Genomic DNA, 23,976 nt, shown 5'->3' with positions numbered 1-23,976 from the left:
CTCTTGATGAATATGTAGGCATTCTTAACCACCAGTCCTCAATTCACCCTCTTGCACGAGGCCCACTTGCTCATATGTTTGATGTTATGTTGTTGTAGGCAGTGGAATTTGAAGAGAGAAAGAAGGAAAAACGTTTGCCCTTTTTCTAACAAGCAAGTGAAAAGGTTGTCTGTGCTCCTAGCTTAACCAAAGACTGATGCTGATGCTTAACAGACACCCACTTCTCCAAACAAATGGAATATGCTTCCTCTTCAAAGCTATCTATTTTTGATATTTGTATCTGTTCATATCTACCTAACAACACGTCACACAGAAGAGCTTAATCTTCACTGCTGAGAATGAAGTATGTGAGAATGTCAAGTACTGTAAGGGAATGAATCCAAGTGTGTGTGTTCATGTGTGTACATGCACACTGTTTGCGCTGCCTGTGTGTGTGTGCGTGCAGGCACGCTTACAGCAGTTTGTCTGCCTGTCCTGTCTACCTTGAGCTGGCCTCTAGCATACCCACCTCTCGCCAGGAACATGAGCAGGCTGCCAACACAGACTAGAGACAGACCTCCTCTCTACTCTAGTCTGGAATTCAATCAAACCTGCTCTGCAACTACCCCACACTGCAGATACACATGAATGAACCTGTTTGTTTTCTAGACTGCTGTTGAAGACTTATTTGAGAAAATAATAGTTACAAGTAAATGTGCAGGTATAGTAGTTTGCCAAGTTACTGCAGTGGTATCGGTGATGATGATGAGGATGATGATGATGATGTGTGGTAGTGGTGGTGATGATGGGGGCACGGGGTGTGGCATAATTATATACACTACCTGACAAAAAACACACACACATCACAGGCTGCCATAGCAGTGCCACTGGAGCAAATATGGCCTTGTTTAAGGGCAAAACGGCAGTTGATAGTATACAGGATGTTGAAGCCTCCAGTTGCCGGCTCACTCCCTGCAAATTTCCCCCCAACCAGCTTGGGGATTCGAAACGGCAATCCTCTGGTTACCCTGTTATTACCGAGCTGTAAAGTGTGAATTGCTACCGGTATTTATATCACCATGAAGAAGAATAAATGATGACAAACAATGCCAGTGCTGCTGATTCTGACATTAATACTAATAATGACTGTTATGCGTCCCCCCCCCCCCCCCCCCAGAAAAGCCCACCTGATCCTGCGCAGGGTGGAGAGGATCAGCCGGTACTGCCGTGCCCTGCTCCACAGCGCCTACATCCAGAGCCGCACCGACACCATGGCCTACATGTTCTGTCGCAGCGAGGAGGTTCAGCCCCCTAGCAGCGTGTGGCATGGCTCCCTGCAAGAGACCCGCACTGCCTGCATGGAGAAACTGATCTCAGTACAGCGCAACACATACGGCAACGCCAAGCTCCGATGAGACAGGCCGCGAGACGACACCACGGTAGCCTGCTCCTCCTTGCTTCTGGTCTCTCCACTGACTGGTGTTTTTCCAAACCAGGAGAGCCCTGAAACCTCAACCCCACTGGACATTGTTAGAATAATTACTGTCAAACGCCCTCAAAAATCATTTTTGAAATTAGAAAAAAGTGCTAAGAACAGCTTGAAGAGGAAAGACGTTTTGGATGTACATGCCAGTGACTACTGACCACTACTATCAATGAGGAGGAGCGGTGTGAGCATGTAAATTATCATTCAACCCAAAGCAAATTGGTTGGAAAAAAATACTGAATGTAATATTGCAGTTTGTCATGGTGCTTCAGCTCTGGAGGCTTACCAGGGAAACAAACAAACAAACGAAAAACAACTCCCTGTAAGTCTCTCCTCTTGGCTGGCGCGATGGGAAGGAGACCGTTAAGAGTGGTATTATCATTTCGATTTTATTTTGATCATTTGTAATACTTGAGTATATCACCACTTAAACAACGCTTTATAGTCTTTTTACAGCAGACAACATAGGATTTCTCTGTAGTCTTCATTATAAACACTTCGAGCTGGATTGTGATGTTATCAGCTGTATTGTATGGTGTGTGAATAATGCTTGGCAGTTAGAAAAGTCCTTAACTAGCCATGTTTCATTTTTTGTTTGTTTGTTGTTGTTTATCTCCTCACAAGTTGACAGACATGGAGAGCTCCAAAACCGCAGGGAAAATACATATTTATAAATAGTCCTTTATTGTGGTCATCTGGTAAAGAAAAGTGAAGAAAAGAGAAAAGCAAACATTTTTATAGGAAAATCTTTTAAAGAATTTCAAGAGTTTATGCTAAATGTATGGATTGTTTGATTGTATGGATCTTTTAGGATCCCTTCCTTCAAGGAAACTTTTACTTGACTTTCCATCGCTCAAGAGCCATGGACATAAAAATCCAACTCATTGTTTTTTAATTGATTTGCATTTCATGTTATATCAATTGTGATAGTAAATTATTATATTGTAAATATAAAGTTGTACATAACATATGTATTATTATGTGGCTTTGATTGTCTTTTTTCGAAAGAATGCGAAATATTAAATACTATACCACAAGCATCAGCATTATTTTCCACAAGAAGGAGAAATGAGCTCTTTTTAACCAATTGATTCACATCTGCAATATAGGCTACACTACAGTCCCTGGGCTGGAGGGAAAGTGAAAGATTATAATGAACCCAAAACACATGCATTCTCTCATGGAATTATTCAAATACAACAGCTGCAAATGTGAACTTGTATGTAAAGTCCCTCAGGATTAGCTGTGAATACTTTCCTACAACAGCTAGCCTTTCCCTCTGCTTACGGTAGGTAAGTAACAACATGCACTGGAGGTTTTCTACCGTCAATAGTGACCCATTATACTAGTGGACTTCGTACTAAATATTTACATTCATTTCCAAGGGGTAAAATCTCTCTCTTTCTCTCGCCCTCTGTGTGTGTTTGTGCTGGGAAACGTTCTATTTTTCCATCTCCACGCCACAAACTATTCCTTTACACTCAAGTCCAGTCTCTTTCCACTCATGCAACATTAACTGTGCTTTAAGAATCAGTAGCCTGATGTTCATTCTCGCAAATTAGGCCATTAATGTCACTGGGATGCCAAGAACAGCACTCAGGTTTCCATGTCAAGGAATGAAGGCCCTAAATTTGGATTCATACTTCATTCATTACTACTGTTTTGATAGTAGCTCTTGACATTTTCATATCCATAAAATCAAATTGAGGATGGCCAGGTGCGTAACACTTCAATGCACATTTAGGTAAACATCAAGGGGTCATACAATACAAGGTTTGTAGTATGATCTCTAGGAAATTGGCTATGTATAGTCATCTATAATATTAGACAAGGTTATCATGAGCCTAGTATCGGAAAATGTCAGGTTATATGTAGAAATGTATATTTCTTTTCAAATGTATTGGAAACTCATAAAGGACAAATGGACAACACTTAACCAGTGTTTTATTTCTACACAATACATGACATGGAAATTAACATGATAGTCATCGTGAATGAAGATCCATTCTTATGAAAATATAGTACGGCTCATCAGACACCTGCTTGCCATGTACCAGAGCACCGGAAGTATAATAGCAACCGAAAAAACAAAGAATATGAGGAAATATCGTCTGAAACACAAAAGTCTGATCTGTTGTATGTTCCTGCAAAAGTGCATGCTGTGTATGGACCTAACAGAATGGATGGGAGAGAGAGCGGTACTGATGGATACCTTTACAGTGTGGGGGAGGGTCAGTTCTAAATCCATTGAAAAGTGGGAAAGAGTAAGCAAATACCTGTGGTATTGAGGAAGGATAGGTGAGGTGTTGTTTGGTTGGTGCCATTCAGTCCATGAGAGTGAGTTCAAGGGGAATGGTGTTCACTGTTATACAACGGGTGGGTCTAATAATGGATGCTGATTGGTTAAAACCGCATTCCAGCCGTTGTCTATTCCACAAGTTACCACCGGCTAAAGCTATGACGTTGAAATGCTTATTTACTCTGTTCCATCTCACTGCACAATCCACTGTCTCATCAGCCCAGCCAGGCAATTTATAAACTTGATCTCCACTACAGAAAGCATCTTGATATTATCTCCCATTTCTTTTAGACTAGCATTTGGTTTTTAACAGCGGAGCTTTGTATAAACCTTGCTGTCTGTCTCTCCGACATTTGCAACATTGTTTCAATATTGAAATTGGATCTCCAGCTGTCCCATAGTAATTAACGTGTCGGAAGTCGGGACGAGAAAGACAGGCAGACAGCTTTTCTCAGGCAGTGGAAATCATGAATCAGCTTGTATAATTTTTATATATAAATATAAAGGAATGTCAATAGAAAACAGGTAAACGAAACGATATGCAGCTAGTTTGCAGTCTTTCCAGCTTCAGTTTGAAGTGATTGTGTTAGCTGTGTTGTTGGCTAGCTCCTCAAACAACAGTGTGCTGACGAGAGAGCACATTTTCGATGCCAGGCGAAATGGTGCATTGTTATGGATGTATCCAAATAAATGTCACTAGAAAACAGCTTAAATACACAGTGGCTGCACTGTTTGATGTGACTGTAACTTAGCCGTAGTTGGCTAGCTAGCAAGCAAGGGATATGAATGTCGCCTTCCCTGTGGCTCAGTTGGTAGAGCATGGTGTTTGCAACGCCAGCATGGTGTATGCAACGCCAGGGTTGTGGGTTTGATTCCCACGGGGGGCAAATACAAACAAAATTATAATTGTATGAAATGTATGCATTCACTACTGTAAGTCGCTCTGGTTAAGAGCGTCTGCTAAATGACTAAAACGTAAATGCAGTATGGCAATGGAAAATTTAGAACGACTGGGTCACATCCACGGATACAGAACAAAAAGACTTAATGACTGGATCGTGCCTCTGGCAACCAAACCAAACTACCAGCCGGCTTGGGTAGCAACCTGAGATTTGTGTCGGGACTATAGCTCATGAAATAGTATGAATAAATTCATCAAAATAACGTTTTTTATGAAAATATGTCAATCATTATTTGAATATGTTGGTAACCCGTTGTATGAAAGTGATATGCCGGTGTTTGGAGGACATATTGGTACAACACCATGCCAATATATCCTCCAAACTGGCTTCTCTGGCATTATCACTTAATTAAAATCCTCCAAGTCTGATAAGAAGAATGTGTTGTAACAATATATTCTCCCCAAATGAATGCTTTCCTCTAGTTTTGTTTGTTTTCTCTCCCAAAAAAAGAAGGAACAGTTTGGTCATTTATTTTCAACTGACTGCTCCGAGACCCAGAAACTGACCACATGACGCTTTATTCATCTTGACAACAAATAAATTACGTTTGATTTTGTATATGACTGTTTTAAGACAATTGACAACAGTGTTTGTATAAAGCCTGTGTTGTGCATTATGGTATTGTATTATTTTGTACTTTCAGGTGGTACTTCGATGGTTGACAATGCACAATGTATTTTTCTTATATTGCCTCTGGTAAAAATCCAAGAGCTACCCCAAACAGATAATACATGGTTTTGCAAATACAATCATCATAGAATATAATTATTTACATCTTAAAATATATATGCTGAACAATAGGGTACGAAACATTGCAATAATACCACTAAATATCCACATAATATGTATATACTAGATTTTATACTTTCCACTTAGAAAAGGACCATTCATTTTTCATTTCAGTGCGTGGGAATAAGAAATAAACACAAGTGGACCATTCTTTAATCAGGAGCCTGTGAGAGGTACTTGAGGTACTTAAAGTTTACTGCTTTTAGCAAAGCTAGCTAACACCACAGAATTTCAACTGTTTACTCATGCCTGGTATGTAGCTAGTTTGTGTTGGTGAGAATCCCCTCCCATTCACAATAATGGGCTAAAATAAGTTATGTCTACTGTATGTAAAGCGGTGGTGTAAAGTACTTAAGTAAAAATACTTTAAAGTACTACTTAAGTCGTTTTTGGGTATCCGTACTTTACTATTAATATTTTTGACAACTTTTACTTCACTACATTCCTAAAGAAAATAATGTTATTTTTACTATAAATATATTTTCCCTGACACCCTAAAGTACTCGTAACATTTTGAATGCTTAGCAGGACAGGAAAATTGTCAAATTAACGCACTTATCAAGAGAACGTCCCTGGTCATCCCTACGGCCTCTGATCTGGCTCTCTAAACACAAATGCTTCATTTGTAAATATGTCTGAGTGTTGGAGTGTGCCCCTGGCTATCTATAAAGAAAAAAGAAAATGGTTTGTCAGGTTTGCTTAATATAAGGAATTGTAAATGATTTATACTTTTACTTTTGATACTTAAGTATATTTAAAACAAAATACTTTTAGACTTTTACTCAAGTAGTATTTTACTGGGTGACTTTCACTTTTACTTGAGTCATTTTCTATTAAGGTATCTTTACTTTTACTCAAGTATGACAATTGGGTACTTTTTCCACCATTAATTTAAAGACATTGAAACGGACTCTCTGCCATGCATTTCAAATGTTGATTTATTTTACTCCTCTGGTCTGAGAGTGAAGGACAGGGCAGTTCTTCAGCCTGCTGCACTAGGGCTCATATGTTAGGTAGTATTCCAATTATCCCTCCTCCCTGCTCTTCCATGTGGCCCACCTAACCTCCAAGGCATTCCCTATCCGACCTGACCGCTATGCCAGCCTGCCGTTTCTTCTTCCTGACAGTGACGGATGGCCCGGAGTGTCAGGAGGAGAGTGCTGCAGTGATCAGCCGCCACCTCCAAGAGAAAGTTAGACTCATCGGTCCTGGCCCAGGGGCAGCTCTGTGTGTACACAGTTTTTACACCTGGACAAATACCCAGGCCCGCCAGGAAAAGCAGCCCACCTCCACCCATCCTACCCCTTCCCCTCCTCTACCCCTCTATCATCAACCCACCTGGAGCACCCCTGGCTGCCTGACCACTCCTCAGAGTTCATGGAGTATGGATCTACCTACTTCAACATGATATAGGTTCTCCCCTTTGAGCAAGTTCAGCTTACGATTGAAGAGTTATCGAATAAAATAAAATGTGGAAAATGACAGAACATTCTGGATTTGCAATATAGAAATAAAAAAAATTATACTTGTGCACTGCATAAACATGTGGTGAATCCTCATTGGACGAGAGTAGTGTCTATCTACCCCAGTGACCAATGAGACAACGACCTTGACCAGCGCTTTGTGACAACATTGTGACAGAAATAAAATGACAATAAAGGAAGAGAAAAAAACGTTTTTAACTCACAACCAATATGTCTGTTTATAAGAGCAATGTAAAAAATAATTTACATGAACATTAAATATAACTTAAAAAAGTATAACACTCTCAATAAATAGTTCTACTATTTACACCATTGCTAAGAGATGCAAAAAATCACTAAATACCAACACATAGAAGCAGCAAACATTACAGGCATGAGGTACAGCAAAGGTATCCTGTGGTGGCTTACAGTAGAGAGGTGATGTTCTCGTATACAAAACATCACATCTGAAACTTCATTTCATAACATCCTGGCTTTATGGCTTTGGAACAGTACCTTGTCCAGTACAGAGAACACATCAGAAGACTAAAGCCAGACCATATATCATGGGCTGTGTACATGTTGACACAGAAGCAGTCACATTCTGTAAAGACTGTCATATCCCTTTCTCAGAGAGTCACTGTTTCTGGTCTCCGGACTTTGTAATGACATTGATGAGGATGACGACACAAGACAGTGTCAAAGACAGGAGCTGTAGATAAGTGAAAGAAGGGGGGGGGGGGGGGGTGAAAGAGATGACAGGTCTATAATGTTTGTCCAGTTTGAGGGAAGGGAGGGTCCAATGGCAAGATAACCCTTGGGTTAGTCTATGGATGGCTTTTTAGAAATCCTGTGGGAGTGTTGGCAGATGATGATAATCCAAAGTACGGTTGTTGGCTTTGTGTAGTGCTGTTAAATCTCTCCCTACTAGTATTATCTCTAATGAAAGCAGCAGTATTTGGAGTATTATTTCATACCATTTGATTATATCAACATAACACAGTTCATTTTACCAGGGATATATATTGTATAAAGTGTTAAATGCACAATTGTCAAAGCTGATGTAGGCTATATAACAATGAATGTAGTCTCCACAGTTCCTTCACTCAGGTTTTTAAAGTCTTTAAATTCTGCAACTTTCTAGAGTCACTTTTTTTTGGGTAGTTTCTTCATTTAGTTATCCGTTCTCCATGGTTCCATGGTTTCCACGCCACAATTTGCATCAAATACATAAGATGTTGCATTACACAAACCATGGAGAAAAAATGTAAAGTTTGTCTCCTAACCAGGAGGAACACAAAATACATTAATGCTTTCATATCATGTATAATAATTCAAAACGTGTACATCTGACTTTTTTATATTTGAACCTACATTTTAAAAAATGGCGCAAGTCCCAGGTTATATAGCCTTGATACAATAATATCGTAATCATATGATAATGGATACGAGTGGGAATACAACGATGCTAATCACAGGAAAGCTAATAGTAATAGCATAGGAGTGTCAAATGACAAAAACATCATACACTTTTTCAAATCACCTTTCTGACAATAGCAGCTTCTAAACGTTTTGACTTATATTTTTCTTCTTAAAAGGCAACCTAAAAGTGCAGTAACTGAGGTAAATAATACAAATACTGATGAAATATTACGACATTTTGTAAAAATGAAACAAATGAGAAAATTTAACAGGAGAACAATTGTAAAGTTTTAGTTTTTTTTTCACCTCTACGGGCGTAAAAAGCAGTATTACACTGAAAATGTCATATTTACATTGTACATTTGACGTTGAAATGTCTCCCTACTTTACTGTGTGATGTGGTATTGTCCTACTATCTCTCTACTCAGTCTGTATGATGACCAGTGATTGGTCAGAACTGAAAGGTGTATGGGAATATTCTGGAATGCCTTATAGCAGCCTATGTTGAGGAGTCAAAGGGACCATCCCATTGGTCCATACCAGATGAGAGAGTTTAGGGCTCTATTCAAGGGCTCTAAGCGTTACAGATTGTGCGCTAGAAAAATGTAAAGGTTATTTCCCGATTGAGTCGATATATGCAGCGTTTACAGTGAATGCAGTCTCCGCTAACACGGGAACAAATGCCTTTAAATTTCAATCAAGCTGTGACGCTGAACTTCCGAGATATGGACTGAAAAAAGCCCTAAGGCTGCGTTTAGACAGGCAGCCCAATTCTGATATTTTCTTCACTGATTGGTCTTTTTCAGAGCTGATGTGAAAAGACCTGATGTGATCGGTCAATTAATGAAAAAAAGATCAGAATTGGGCTGCCTGTGTGAACGCAGCCTAAGAGGAATACACAGGGTTGTATACATTTATGACCAGATAGCCCAGCGATGGCTGAAACATGGAGCAGCAGCCTGTGGACCTTATGCCAAGCAGCCTTCATGACAATATGCTGATGAGGAGGACTCAGTTATACAGGTGTGTGTGTGTGTCTGTATTTGCACATTTTGTTTATGGGCTATGAAAGGTGAGTCTATTGAAGTAAAGGTTGTTGTGTGGTTAATGGGGGGATAGGTACAAAAGTCACACTACTAGTGCCAGGGATGGCACCTCCAGCACTAATGCAGGTAAGAAAAGGCCAAGCTGGGCTACTAAACACATGCAGTCTGTCAAGCCATTGGGCTCAAGAGAAGAAGACAACAGTGTCTTCGGCATAAACTGTACTACTACTACTGCTGTTCTAAATGCTACTTGTTGACAACGAATACATCCAGATGTCTATACTAAAATGAGGAAAGCCTCCATGTTGTTTGTATGTGTATGTACTGTTTAACTAAGCCTATTGAGGTGAAGGCTATGCTATGCTGCTGGAAACCGTTTGAGGATGTAGTTGTGAATGAACATTGACTACATTCACCAGGTTCTAACTGTGTTTTCAGTGTCAATCACATTCTTGAAGTCATTTTAAACTCAGTAATAAGTATTGCAATTTTGTATTGAGTCAACATTGCTTTTGGTGAGACATTTCTGGTATATTCTCTGATAGACAAATAACCTATGAAGTCTTAGGCCTATTGGACTGCATAAACCAAAAGGGTATGGAAATGGAAATGTGAGGTGTTATGTTTTCTGAGGTTAGACATCAACATTATGGGGCAATTGCAACTGTATTTTTTCTCTACTAACCATTTGCAATGTTGCAGGAGTGTTTATTCTAGGTTCGAGTTGAGTGTACTGTACATGCAGATACAAGTGTCCACTAATGCATGGTGTTAGGAGGTAAGCGTTAAGGCAGACGGGGCTGGCTCCGTCCAACCTCACTGGGTAGTAATAGTATGCAGTTGGTCATATGGCAAAGTAGCAGCAAAAGTAGTAGCAGCAGGAGCAGCCATACTAACCGTTTTTTTTTTTTTTTTTTGCATTGCAATATGTCTTCATTGCATGTGATGTCACTTCCTGTAATATGTTAGACTTCTCTGGTTTGAATCTCTTTATCAATATGGCCGCCTATATCCTATTTCACATCTGTGTAAGAGCAGAGCTTCTAAGCCTGTGATATATGAAGAAAAAGAAAAGGCATTTCCATCAAGAGAAGGCAGAGGGCACGAACTGTCAGCCTGATCCCTGTGCTGTGATATCTCCAGGAATGGCACTCTCACCAGCTCTGGAGCAAAACAACATGAGGACACGTCAAGTGCGTTCATACACTCTGTTATTTTGGCAATAGTCCTTCTGTCTGTCAATCAGTGCCACCATTGATGACTTCAGCATACACCCCCCCCCCCAAAAAAATAAGATTCCATATGGATAACATATCTCACTTTCTTTTGGGGGGTAGGGGGGAACTGAAAGAGAATCATATGAGATTGTACGGTATTAAATGGACACGGAAGATGGCACCAAACTAAACAAAGGCATGCTATCCAGTCTGGGTTTGTTTTGGGGTCATTTTTTATATATATCGTTCATTCCAAAAAATGTTTGTATTTGTGTTTTCTTTTTTTCTCTTGCTGTAGATGTTTTGGTGGTTGGTGACTTTGCAGATTCTTTCCTTTCTTTAAGAAATGGGTTTTCCCTTATAGCCTATCTAGTCTGGTCTGTTCATCTTTCCCAATGTGGAGAAGTCGGAGGCAGGTGTCTGTTAGGGGGGTGCAGTATGGGTGGAGAGCTACTCCTGTGAAGCAGCATGTGGAGGAGGTTAGGGCGAGGAAGGGGACGGCGGGTCGCCTTCGGTCCCAGTCCAGGTTTGGGTGATTTTGGGGAGAGGGTTCGGGGGTCGGGTGGGGGGCAAGGAGGTGGTGTCACCCCAGGGAGTGAACGTGCTCATCTTTCCTGTTCTCTGCAGCTTTGGGGTCTCGGCAGGCACAGTCTTCCCGTATGTCACAGGACATGGGGAACGGGATTACCTGGCAAGGACACACAGAGAGACACATACAATGTTACATCTATAATCAAAAACAAAGACAATTAAATTTCTATGAATAATGCTTGGGTGTTACAGGATTTGTACATACGTAGTGTGAATGATGTTTATAGTATTATTATACTAGTATAATAGTCCGTAATAGTCTGTATTACATTTATCCAGGGTTCCAACCCTTTTAGGAGGACTGTGGCACTGTAGGAGTGCTGATACATTCCTAAAGAGCCATTAACAACAGTGGTAATAGTGTTAGATGCCTCAGCGTCAACTCCACTAGCGGGAAACGCCGCTTGACAAACACCAGCCAACTGCTGCCAGCCAATCCCGTCGCGGTATGTGGTGGAGTACTACGAGTGTTGTGAAGTGTCAATCCTCCATGAAGTGACGAGTGCCCAGAAACACATTCTAAATAGACTCGGCCTACCATAGGCCTCTGCCAGTGTGTAGAGTTTGACGTCACAGGCGCACATCGCCGGTGCGTCAGCAGCACCAGCTGCTGCTGTGTTGCCTCTCCAAGGGCCTGCTTCAGCTGTTTGGGTACACACAATGCATCCCCAGTCGCTCGAAACTAGGAACACATGTGTCTCCAGCCAGCGCCTGGCGGATTTAGACCAGAGTACGTCTGCATTCTGCACCCCCCCCCCCCCCCCCCAGCTTATCAGAAGGATGTGGGTGTGCTGCTTGTGTCTCGTTTTCCTATTAGGGTTCTAAGTGGTGGCTTTGACAGAAGGGCCAGAGCAGTGACGGTAGAGAAACATTGGCTACCGCAACAAATAAAGCAGCAATGGGGTAACAAATAAACTGAGTCATTAGGAAAGACTAGGCCTATTAGCTAGCACAATCAGGAAGGCTGTTGGCTGGCATGGGATGACTTCAGACTTCAGCAATCAGTGTCTCATCCTCCTATTATCTGAAAATGGAATTGTTTGTTGTTACGGCAACATACTGGACAACTTAACCTTGACTACGGTAATAACATCAAATTCACTAAGTCATGGGCCAACACAAGTAGCTTGTTTATTGTCTGCTAAGAAGGACATACAGTACAGAACAGTAGAGCAAAGAACAGCAAAAGTGCAAGATTCTTCAGAACATCATTGGACAGAGGATCCCTCGAGAATCAAGACTTTCCCCTATGGCCTCCAATGTCGTGGTAACCCTGGGTGGTATATACAGTACAGTAGAGAACTTACATCCAGGGAAGCCCACCAATAGCCTGTCTGGGACTCAAGGCCTTCAGGGGCATGGGGTTTATAGAGTAAACATTGGGGCACTGGGGCTGAAAGAGGGAGAGTGCACCAGTGGCTGAGGCACGATGACGCAGGTCCGTCTTTGAAATGGAGTATTAAACCAAGTTGTTTGTGAGAGGGATTTCCTAATGGGCGAGGGTTGGGCGGCCAACACCAGGCTCTTCTGAGAAAACGGGCCCTCCATGTGATGACTTTACAAGCACAGGCCGGACACACTTCAGAAACAGCTGTCAATCGCATGAACAGGGTTTACTCTGTGCCTCTTTAGATCTAGGCATGAGGCAAAAAACACACTGCCCCAATTCCTCCTCCTCCTCCCTTTTCTCTCTCGCGTTCCTCCATACCCTCTTCTGCTGTCTGCTTCACACTTTCTCTCTCTCCCTCCTGTCTCTCCCTCTCTGTCAGTTTAGCCCCCATTCTCTCTCTACTCGCTCCCCCCTCCCACCCAATCCCTCTCTCCCACAATCCTATCACCACACCCTTTTTACTCCCTCCCTCTGTGTGAGGATCTCTCTATCTGGTCAAAAGAGATGGTGGGTGTCAAATTTGATATGGGTTCCTGTGACCTTGACCTCCAGGGTGGCTGGACCAGCTGCCACATCTGGCCCTGATCAGTGATCTCAGAGGGTGGCTGGGAACGGGGGCTGAGTGGGGGCCAGGGGCCCCGTGGAAGTCCCAGGAAGACACCCACAGAAACATGAAAGCCCCTGTGAAAGAGCAGGCACATCAGAGCCCATGACCCCCACCTCCAGAAACAGACTAGAATCATGCCAGGCCCCACCTATGTGCGTGTCAGTCTATGCTCAGGGGTGGAAAGTGTTTGAGGGGTAGGGAGGCTGTGGAAGGGAAGGACTACTCTCAATCTTGTGTGCACAAACACACACAAATCTAATTTTACACACACACACACACACACACACACACACACACACACACACACACACACACACACACACACACACACACACACACACACACACACACACACACACACACACACACACACACACACACACACACAATTAACAACAACAAAACACCCAGCCCTGTTCATTAGGTAACACATTCAATTGATAACAAAATATATATATAACATATCAACTTGGTGGTTCGAGCCCTAAATGCTGATTGGCTGACAGCCGTGGTATATCAGACCATATACCACAGGTATGACAAAACATTTATTTTTACTGCTGTAATTACATTGGTAATCAGTTTATAATAGCAATAAGGCACCTTGGAGGTTTGTGGTATATGGTCAATATACCACCGCTAAGGGCTGTGTCTAGGCACTCTGCGTTGCGTTGTGCTTAAGAACAGCCCTTAGCCGTGGTATATTGGCCATATACCACACCTCCTCTTGCCTTATTGCTTAAATATGTATCATTATATAAGCTACATTTTTCCTGTCAGTTCTAAGTGGCTCGTTTAGAGATCGTGAAAAAGGGAATCTCACATATGAAATCAAGCTTTGTTTTGGTATTTAAACACATTGAGTGTAATGGTCACCTCTCTGTATCATTATTATCCACATAACCTCAACTTCTATGAACACAGGCAAGCTGATAAAACAAACCAGCACTAATTGTGTTATTCCAATGAGAACCACTGGTGATCACTCTTCACTACACAGAGATACATGTTGTTATAACAACAAACACAGGAGAGATGGATAGAGAGTGGGAGAAAGGGGAAGGGAGAAAGTATACATGGAAGAGGGAGAGAGTGGAGAGAGCATGAAAAACCGAAAGGGAGAGATAAAGAGAGAAAGAGAGTCCATACAAGAGAGGGAATTAGCAAGAGAGGAGAGAGCGAGAGAAATAAAGAGAAAGAATGAATGAATGAAAGAGAAAGAAAGAAAGACATATCCAATGAGAGAGAGAAGGGCAGGTTTTGACTTCGATAGCGCCCGGCACTCGACGTGAGCAAACAGCCAAGGCTCCTAAACCTGCTGGGAGCGTGTTTCCCCTGGAGAGTTCCTATCTTTGCTCAGCTGTGGAGAAACCCCATCCTCCCCCATCTTCCCACCTCCCAGAAGCTTGTTTTGTTCAACAATCCTCTCCATACCTCCATCCTACTCTCCCCCACTCCTGGTCCGTACCATGCCTCCTCTCTTCCCCCTTTAAGACCAGTATTAAAGGAAACTATTTGGAAGGCCTGAGCTGCTCGTTTAGGGATGGGGTTTTATTGCTGTAAACATTGCGTGGCAGCAAAGGCATACGTTGATAATTAAGTCTTATAAAAAGAAGGCAGGTACGGAACCAACACTTAATGCTTGCCGACCAGAATTGGTCGGCAAGCATTAAGTGTTGGTTCCGTACCTGCTGGGCCCTGGCCCTGGGCCCCCGCCATTGCTTCTCTTCCCTTAATTGCCTTGGCAGGGTCTTGGCACAGGGAGCCGAAGTCAAACTCGGTTGCCCTCAGACATTTAAAAATAAGAGCTGTTGATGCAGCGCCCTCTCTACATGCAGTTAGCCAATATACGCTGTGACCGCAGTGAAACTGAATGGGGCATGATAGGGCTGGATGCCCAAGGACTTGAGAGCACAAGATGGTTTAATCAAAGACACTTCAGTGATGCTCAGAGCTTCCATTGAGAAAGAAACTGACAGCAGTCTATCTCTTCTGAGCAATGGTTCACAATAGAACTGCCCAGGTAGTTGTGTCCTATGCAATCATGTCATTTCCCAGAATGATCAGTTTCCAGGTTTCAAGGCATCCAGAGTAAGTGGAAGTGGAACCTTGTGTGGTTGCAGCCTAGCCCCAAACAAGGTGAGACACAGAGGAAGGACCAGTATGGATGGGCTGGCCTTTTTATTGCCTGAATTGCATATTGCATAAGGAAAGTCAACAAACAGGAAACATTTTCTGCCCTCTACACACTTCCAAGGTCATCAATTCAATCACTACTGCTTCATATAAACTGAACAACCTTGATAGGATTATAGAAGTGATGCAGAATCCCAGAACAATAACACTGCATTATGGGGTAATTGGTTGAACTCTTGCCTTTAAGATCTGAGAGGGTCATTTCCAGGGGAAAGAATAGAAAGTGTACGAAAACCCCAAAGAACTAAGAGAAAATGTATGTCGGTTGTTATTGCTAAATTTGACTCAGTCATGACCTTTTGGTAAAGGTGTGATGTGTCAGTCTAAATTGGTGTTTGTTTGAGTAGAAATTTAGCAGAGCGACAAAAAAGTTCAGTCATTTTCACGGAACAAACCTCACCTGGCCTGACATATTTATTTAGCTGCATTTTTTTCTCTCTTTAATTTGGTGTATCAACATTTTCGTTAAACTTCAAAAGGTATGTCTCTTTGAAGTTTCTCCCTGGTGGAACTTGTAGAAGTTAGAGTAAATGTAAACACAGCAACAGTCACTAGTAGCAATGTCTAGAGAAAAACACGGGCTGCAAAGTGCATGTTTGGGAGAGGAGCAAAACGCCCCGTCTCAGTGAATAAACCAATGGAAAGGAAGAGTTCTATGAAACTGGAAGGAGACAAACAGAGAAATAATGACACAGGGAAAACAAGGCCATATTATGGAAGAATATGGGTCATGGAGGGAATGGGAAGGTGTAGGCGTGGGGTGGGGGTGCTCCCAAAAGTTCACTTAAGTCACCAAAGTGGCACAGTCCACAATACAAAAACAAACAGCCACAGTATGATTGTGGAGGAGGGAGGGTTGCTTTGCCTGGTGTCTCCCATTTCCCAAGAAGGAATTCCTTCTATGGGGTTCTGGGAGAAAGGTAAAGGGCCCAGGCAGGCAGAGAGGCAGGCAGGCAGTCTCAGCCATACCCTCCCTTCATCCCTCTTCCCCCCCCCCCCCCCCTTCTCCCCCTTTGCCTGCCAACAGCTTGAAGTCATTAGGGGGATCCTGTGGTGACCTTTTGTGCAGCCTGCCTTGCACCTTCAAAGTCCCTGATCAGAATAATACACAGCAAGTCATCCAGAACTCCTTAATATGCAAATCTCCAGGAGAAAGAAAGAAGGAGGGAAAGAGAAAAAGTGGAGATAAGGAACAAAAACAAACACGGGGTGGCGGGGAAGTACTTTAGCCCCTCCCCCTTCTCCTCTCTTTCAGTTATTGCGCTCACACGAAAGAACAGAAAAGAACAGAGGGAAATTAAGCTGGAAGGTTTTGCCTGGAGGAGAGAAGGAGGAGGAGAAGTGGAGGAGGGGGTGTTCTGATGTTATCTTCAGTAAGCTGGCAGGGCTTTGTTATCATGTGCTGTGTCACAGCGCTAGGAACAACAACCCTGAGTAGGATTCCAGCTGAGTCACTGCCCCCACAGGCACAACAAGTTGTGGTGGTAAATACTGGTGGGATGATACTGTGCGTCACTCTGTCTGTGTGTCACTCCGTCTGTGTGTCACTCCGTCTGTGTGTCACTCCGTCTGTGTGTCACTCCGTCTGTGTGTCACTCCGTCTGTGTGTCACTCCGTCTGTGTGTCACTCCGTCTGTGTGTCACTCCGTCTGTGTGTCACTCCGTCTGTGTGTCACTCCGTCTGTGTGTCACTCCGTCTGTGTGTCACTCCGTCTGTGTGTCACTCCGTCTGTGTGTCACTCCGTCTGTGTGTCACTCTGTGCGTGTGCGTGCGTGGTTTCCAGAGAGCCTTTCCGGGGACTCTCCCTATTACCACAGTGTGGTTTGCCAGACTCTTCAATACCATACTGCTCACTTTATCACTCTCTGTGTGTGGTGTTCCCTTTAGAGCAGTGCCATGGCGGTAAGGTGGCATGCCCAAAGGAATAACAGAGAAAGTAGAGGTTCTGTGGAGAGATTGGCAGTGGGGGTGGTTTCCCTTGACCTCTGACAAACACAGAATAGTCAGACCAGCACAACAATCCCAGCCAGCTCACTAAGTACTACAAACACCCTTTTGTGAATGTATGGGGGGGGGGGGGGGGGGGTTATCATTCAGTTGATCCAATGGGGTCTCTCCACTAACCTGAGTGCTTGAGTGACAGGACCTAGATACATGGGGTTGAAATCTCTGTTCTTACAAAGACAGTCTATATTCCCAGCACCTATATTCACACTGGTAGCCTACAATCTAGCAGGCCTGAATGGGTCCTGGGCCCCTATTTGACCATCACTGGCCCAGACAAAACAAAGCTACATCTAACAGACCTGAAGGGATGGAATCTCTGCCTGTGGCTGAAACAACAACACTAACTTCCCACAAGGAGAAAAACAGTGTGTGACTGACTGTGCCTGTGTGTCACCAGCGGGCAGAATAGATGGAGACTGTCGCAAAAAGAGGTCTGAGAGTTATTTGTCATTGTCTGTGTCATGTTGTTTTGTTTTTGAGGGCTTACGCAAGCCTTTGGGCTGGTGGCCATGTGTTCCTTCAGGAAAATGAGAATCAGGTGAAAGTGAAGTTAAGTGTTCTGTTGCTGTTTTGATTGGGGTGACCAGACGGAGGAGGGTGAGGATGAGCTCTGCCTCGAAGGAACACCAACCACATCTAGAAGGCTGAAACAACTAAAGCCAGCTACACGTCTACAAGCTTCAAACAACAACAACAGTCCATCTGCATGAAAGAAATATGTATAGTACTTTTCAAAGGCAACACCATTTAGGTCCGGACTGTTTTCACAAAGTCAGATGAGGGATTAAAATGTGTCTTTCAGCAGTCTTCGTACTGAATTTGGATGCCACATGTTCTATTTCATGACATTCTTGATAAGAAATTAGAACATTTCCCATGTTTCATGCCTCTCACATCTCACATTCACGTCAGACCCTTTTCTCCTCCATATATTTCCTTCTCATTTCTTTAACTCCGGTAACCTCTTTAGCCATTCGCTCATGGCAGCCGATAAATCAAATTAGGATCAGTTATTTCAGAGCAATTTTCTCTATCTTTCCCAAATCCTAACCATTTCCAGGGAAGTCACTTTTGAAATACCAGATGAAGTGTTTGCTTCAAAGGCTGGCAGGCTGAATGCCTGGGAGTAGCGCCTGGCTTCGGGGCTTGAGCCCAGGTGATCCTCTTATCATTGCGGCTCAGCGGAAATGGCCACCGTTCAGAGACACGCTCCTAGAGATGGACCCAATCCTCTGTCTGTCTGTCTGTCTGTCTGTCTGTCTGTCTGTCTGTCTGTCTGTCTGTCTGTCTGTCTGTCTGTCTGTCTGTCTGTCTGTCTGTCTGTCTGTCTGTCTGTCTGTCTCTGTCTGTCTGTCTGTCTCTGTCTGTCTCTGTCTGTCTCTGTCTGTCTCTGTCTGTCTGTGTCTGTCTGTCTCTGCCTGCCTGCCTGCGTCTGGTATTCGGTATCCAAGGACACTAACCACAAAACCTCAATATTATGCAGCTTACAATTGTTTGTTGGACTTTTTTTTAATCACAGGTACAGTGCTTTGGGAAAGTATTCAGACCCCTTGACTTTTTCTACATTTTGTTACATTACCGCCTTATTCTAAAATTGATGAAAAAAAACGGGTTTTTATAAATGTTTGCACATTTATAAAAAATTTAAGAAATACCTTATTGACATAAGTATTCAGACCCTTTGCTATGAGACTCGAAATTGAGCTCAGGTGCAACCTGTTTCCATTGAACATCCTCGAGATGTTTCTACAACCTGATTGGAGTCCACCTGTGGTAAATTCAATTGATTGGTCTTGATTTAGAAAGGCACACACCTCTCTATATAAGGTCTCACAGTTGACAATGCATGTCAGAGCAAAAACCAAGCCATGAGGTCGAAGGAATTGTCCGTAGAGCTCCGAGACAGGATTGTGTCGAGGCACAGATCTGGGGAAGGGTACCAAAACATTTCTGCTGTATTGAAGGTCCCCAAGAACACAGTGGCCTCCCTCAATCTTAAAAGGAAGACGTTTGGAACCACCAAGACCCTTCCTACAGCTGGCTGCCCAGCCAAACTAAGCAATCGAGCAATCGGTAGGTGACAAAGAAAATGATGGTCACTCTGACAGAGCTTTAGAGTTCCTCTGTGGAGTTGGGAGAACCTTCTAGCAGGACAACCATCTCTGCAGCACTCCACCAATCAGGACTTTATGGTAGAGTGGCCAGACGGAAGCCACTCCTCAGTAAAAGGCACATGACAGCCTGCTTGAAGTTTGCCAAAAGGCACCTAAATACTCTCAGACCATGAGAAACATCTGGTCTGATGAAACCAAGATTGAACTATTTGGCCTGAATGCCAAGCGTCACTTCTGGAGTAAACCTGGCACCCTCCCTATGGTGAAGCATGGTGGTGGCAGCATCATGCTGTGGGGATGTTTTTCAGCTGCAGGAACTGGGACGAGGGTCGAGGGAAAGATGAACTGAGCAAAGTACAGAGAGATCCTTGATGAAAACCTGCTCCAGAGCGCTCAGGACCTCAGACTGGGGGCAAAGGACAACTTTCCAACAGGACAATGACCCAAAGCACACCGCCAAGACAACGCAGGAGTGGCTTTGGCACAAGTCTCTGAATGTCCTTGAGTGGCCCAGCCAGAGCCCGGACTTGAACCCGATCAAACATCTCTGGAGAGACCTGAAAATAGCTGGGCAGTGACACTCCCCATCCAATCTGACAGAGCTTCAGGGGATCTGCAGAGAAGAGTGGGAAAAACTCCCCAAATACAGGTTTGCTAAGCTTGTTGCGTCATACCTAAGAAGACTCGAGTCTGTAATCGCTGCCAAAGGTGCTTCAACAAAGTACAGAGTAAAGGGTTTGACTACTTATGTAAATGTAATATTTCCTTTTTTAATTTTTAATACACTTGATAAAATGTCTAAAAACCTGCTTTTGCTTTGTCATTATGGGGTGTTGTGTGTAGATTGATGATTTAATCCATTTTAGAATAAGGGTGTAACGTAACAAAATGTGGAAAAAGGGTTCTGAATACACTGTACGTGCATTATTTCACACAGCCTTCCTAAGCGTTTGAAGGCCAACAGAGGCCGAAAGTCACCTGAAGTACATGTGAAGTTCGGTTCCCCCCCCCCCCCCCCCCGTCATGGTCTGTCAGTACAGTGAGTTACGCAATGTTCTGTTATAAGCCCCCTGGCCCTGAGTCTGGCCAGCAGATAGAGAGTAGAGATAGAGTGAATCAACATAGTCCAACCAGCCACTCTGGGGTGAAGTCACTTACCATTGGGCTGCCTAGTGACTACATCACTGTGTCTTTCGAACACTCGAGTATGGATTTAAGACTCTAAAAACACTAAAACACTCAGCTCCTGTACTAATATGCAACAGATAAGTGAAGGACAAAAACAAAGCACTAGGGCCGTTTTTATGAGGCAACATGTCTCTACATACAGTAAGTAGTACATGACTGACTGATTGATTGAAAGGAAATGAAAGGAAACATTCTTCTAAGACTGATGGAACATTCCCAAGTAGGCTACAGAATGAGACTGGTGACTGGCTGTTTAATGGCATACTAGTTCTGTTGACAGATACCAGACAATAAAAACCAAATATTAAAATTTTTGGTCAGTCCACCTACAGCTGTTTTTCCATGTCTAGAGACAGAACATAGACACAGAGAGGTGGTGTAAGACAACTTGTTCTTGGTGCTGCGGAACAGCTTCTTACTGGAAGCCCTGGTCAGTCAATGGGCCAAAACAGCTACTCAACAAATAAAGCAAAACAAGCCAAAACAAATACTAAAGATGATGCAACCGGGTTAAAACCACTGTCTTCATCCTGGTTTTGCCTCTTTGTTTTTGACTTACAAGTAAGTTCTAATTTTACCAGGTTGGTTTCACAACAGAAGCCAAAAACCTTTTGTTTTTAACAACAAGAACAGAGCGAGTGGAATAGGTAAAAGTGGAGGAGTCTGAGAGGAACAGGAAGGGTGGAGAGTATGGAACTGTGAGGATAAAACGTTGATTAATCCTGATACTGTGGAACACTGATGTTAGAATAGTGAGGGAGGAACAGTGAAGGTGGAACGGAAGCAATCACACACATTCTGATTGGACTCTGTGGAGAGCGGACACATGGGCCGACTCCCAGCAGGAAATGAAGAGACTCCGGATCCAGACAGACAGACAGACACATGCTACAGTGCAAAACGAGCCAGACAGAGAGACAAACAGATACACATACTACAGTAAAAACCCAGCCAGATACACAGAGGAGCATAAGGAGCCAGAGAAACAGATTACAGTACAGACTTCTAACCCAGAGAGCCAGACACAGCTTGGGTAACAGACCACAACACACACACCATGCTAGAGAAACAAGGAAGGGGACCTTATCTGGATCATAGAGAAAGGCAAAATATCAACCTCAACCATCTAGCAAGGGACAATCATGAACACCAAATGATAAGGCACTGGAAATGTGCAATAGAAAAGGGAAGCTTAATGTTGCTTATCTTCAAAATGTCAAGATCAGAAAGATATGTCAGCGAGCATAAGTTCACAAACAAATTACTCAAATTACTCAGTAGCCACAGTGACAACATAAGAATACATTTAAGATAATTCCCATTAACTTTGTTAAGGAGTAGCAACTTAACTGCTATGTTAACTTATCTTAAACAATTTCAAAAGGCAGATAAGAAGAGGCCATTTTGTCTTGAGAAGGTTTAGTGAATCCAGGTCCAGATGTTCTGTACTACTCACCTTCTTGGTCTTGACGGTGGAGTGGCAGCAGTCCCCTCCGTCGTAGTTACAGAAGGCTCTGTTGTTGACCGAGTCACAGTAATTGTCTCCAATGAACGGCTGTGACAGAGACAATAAGAGGCAGGACATCATCAACAACCTACACAGTGTACTGTACATACACATATGGACAACATAGATGAAAACCAAACTGATTCTCTCTGATGTGTTTGATTACCCCATTTAAGTGCTCTATATTCAAGTTTGATTTTATTCATATTGTATTGTTTTTTTTGTCTTATCCCCATCTCACCCAGTGCCATTTTTTAGATTTTGTTCTGGATTTGCTGATTAATCTGGTACAAAATGTTCACCTCTTCCAATGTGACTTTTTAAGCAGCGGGAGGTCCAGACATGTAAACGTGAGTACACCATAAACTATATGAGGCTAAGAAACACTCCAATCATGTGCTTTATGAGGCTAGCCCCGCCCTACCCTTCCTGGTTTATCCAATTGGCTTAAGCTGTGTGGATGATGACATCATCCTACTACCAACACCGATTAGAGGGTGAATAGTTTCTTTACAGTAAAATCGACCAACTTAAATTAAACGCCGCTTGTCCCTTTTAATAGTCTCGCATCGGCACACATTTCAGAAAATAAATGCCTGTTTCAAATAAACACCCGGTCTAAATTAATTGTTTATGAGGTTACCATGGACACCGCTCTGATATTCCCACAGTGATTTGCATATTTGTATTTATTCTATTGCCGTTGCCATGACACCACCAAAAAGAAAACACAACATCAAATTCAAACTAGCCGTGATCAAATTCACAGAGCAAAAATTGTGCGAGGCAACAGCCAGGCATTTTGGAATTGATCCACTACAAGTGAGAGAATGGTGAAAAAATAAACCATAAAAAATAAACCAAAAGTCAAACTTCACTGTTTGTCTGAGATGGATCAGAAGAGGGCGAGACTGCAAGGTAGGGGGAGGAAAAAGGTAAGCTGTGTGTATTAAGGAAATAGACACCTGGCTCAAATAGAAGCCTGTCTCTAATAAGTGCTGGTTGTGTTCAGTGATTGATGCAAATAAATGCCTGGGATATTAGTTGAAGTTTTACGATAAATATATATTTTGGAAAAGAGGAAAGAAGAAGTTTTGTTAACCATATTATTGGATCTGAAAATATTGGCATACTACAATATCAGCTACATAGGGTGTGTAGACAAATTGTTAGGCTACTATAGCCCAGTATCAGTTCTTTCCTGCTTCACTTCTCTAGTGGTGGGATTGTCTGAAACAGATCCAGGTCCCCATGTGGGTAAAGGGTTTCATTTTGGAGACAACATGAATCAAACCTGACTAATTGGCTTCTCCGCTTGTGCCGGTATCCACGGTAACTGACGTCACTGGAGCAGAGCATCTCCCCAGAGAGAACAATTAGCTACCCATGCTCTGAAACAATGTTATATTTCAACCTTCTCCCGAATGAGCTCACCTGCTGTTAAAAGGCTTGTCTCTCTGATAGGTAGCTAGCTACTTCACTGGCTGGCTGGCAGTGTATTCAGGGCAGTGTGTGTGTGTGTGTGTGTGTGTGTGTGTGTGTGTGTGTGTGTGTGTGTGTGTGTGTGTGTGTGTGTGTGTGTGTGTGTGTGTGTGTGTGTGTGTGTGTGTGTGTTTGTGTGTGTGTCTGTGTGTGTGTCTGTGTGTGTGTATGTGTGTGTGTGTGTATCTATGTCTGTATTTGTATCTGTGTATCTTTAAATCTTGACGGCT

The 23,976-nt window shown here is 42.9% G+C and overlaps 2 protein-coding genes across 5 annotated transcripts in view; one reads left to right on the top strand and one right to left on the bottom strand.

Moving 5' to 3' along the window:
- LOC106563268 (astrotactin-2) overlaps window positions 1-2,502 on the top strand; it is a 537,304-nt gene extending 534,802 nt beyond the window's left edge. For both annotated transcript variants that reach the window (XM_014128700.3, XM_082958176.1), the window contains one exon: window positions 1,157-2,502. In XM_014128700.3, coding sequence (XP_013984175.2) covers window positions 1,157-1,394 — 238 coding nt within the window. In that variant the 3' untranslated portion in view covers window positions 1,395-2,502. The remainder of the gene's footprint in view (window positions 1-1,156) is intronic.
- A 2,723-nt stretch (window positions 2,503-5,225) lies between these two features.
- The window catches only part of LOC106563270 (pappalysin-1), a 126,945-nt gene continuing 108,194 nt past the window's right edge, over window positions 5,226-23,976 (bottom strand). For all 3 annotated transcript variants that reach the window (XM_014128709.3, XM_014128710.3, XM_014128712.3), the window contains exons 21-22: window positions 22,214-22,312; window positions 5,226-11,351 (exon numbers count right to left, since the gene is read on the bottom strand). In XM_014128709.3, the coding sequence (XP_013984184.2) occupies window positions 11,247-11,351; window positions 22,214-22,312 (204 nt within the window). In that variant the 3' untranslated portion in view covers window positions 5,226-11,246. The remainder of the gene's footprint in view (window positions 11,352-22,213; window positions 22,313-23,976) is intronic.

Source organism: Salmo salar, chromosome 11 (genome assembly GCF_965601325.2).
Source record: "Salmo salar chromosome 11, fSalSal1, whole genome shotgun sequence".
NCBI classification, from domain to species: domain Eukaryota; kingdom Metazoa; phylum Chordata; class Actinopteri; order Salmoniformes; family Salmonidae; genus Salmo; species Salmo salar.
The sequence above is the reverse complement of the archived record's forward strand: the minus strand, read 5'-3'. Positions and strand labels throughout refer to the sequence as shown.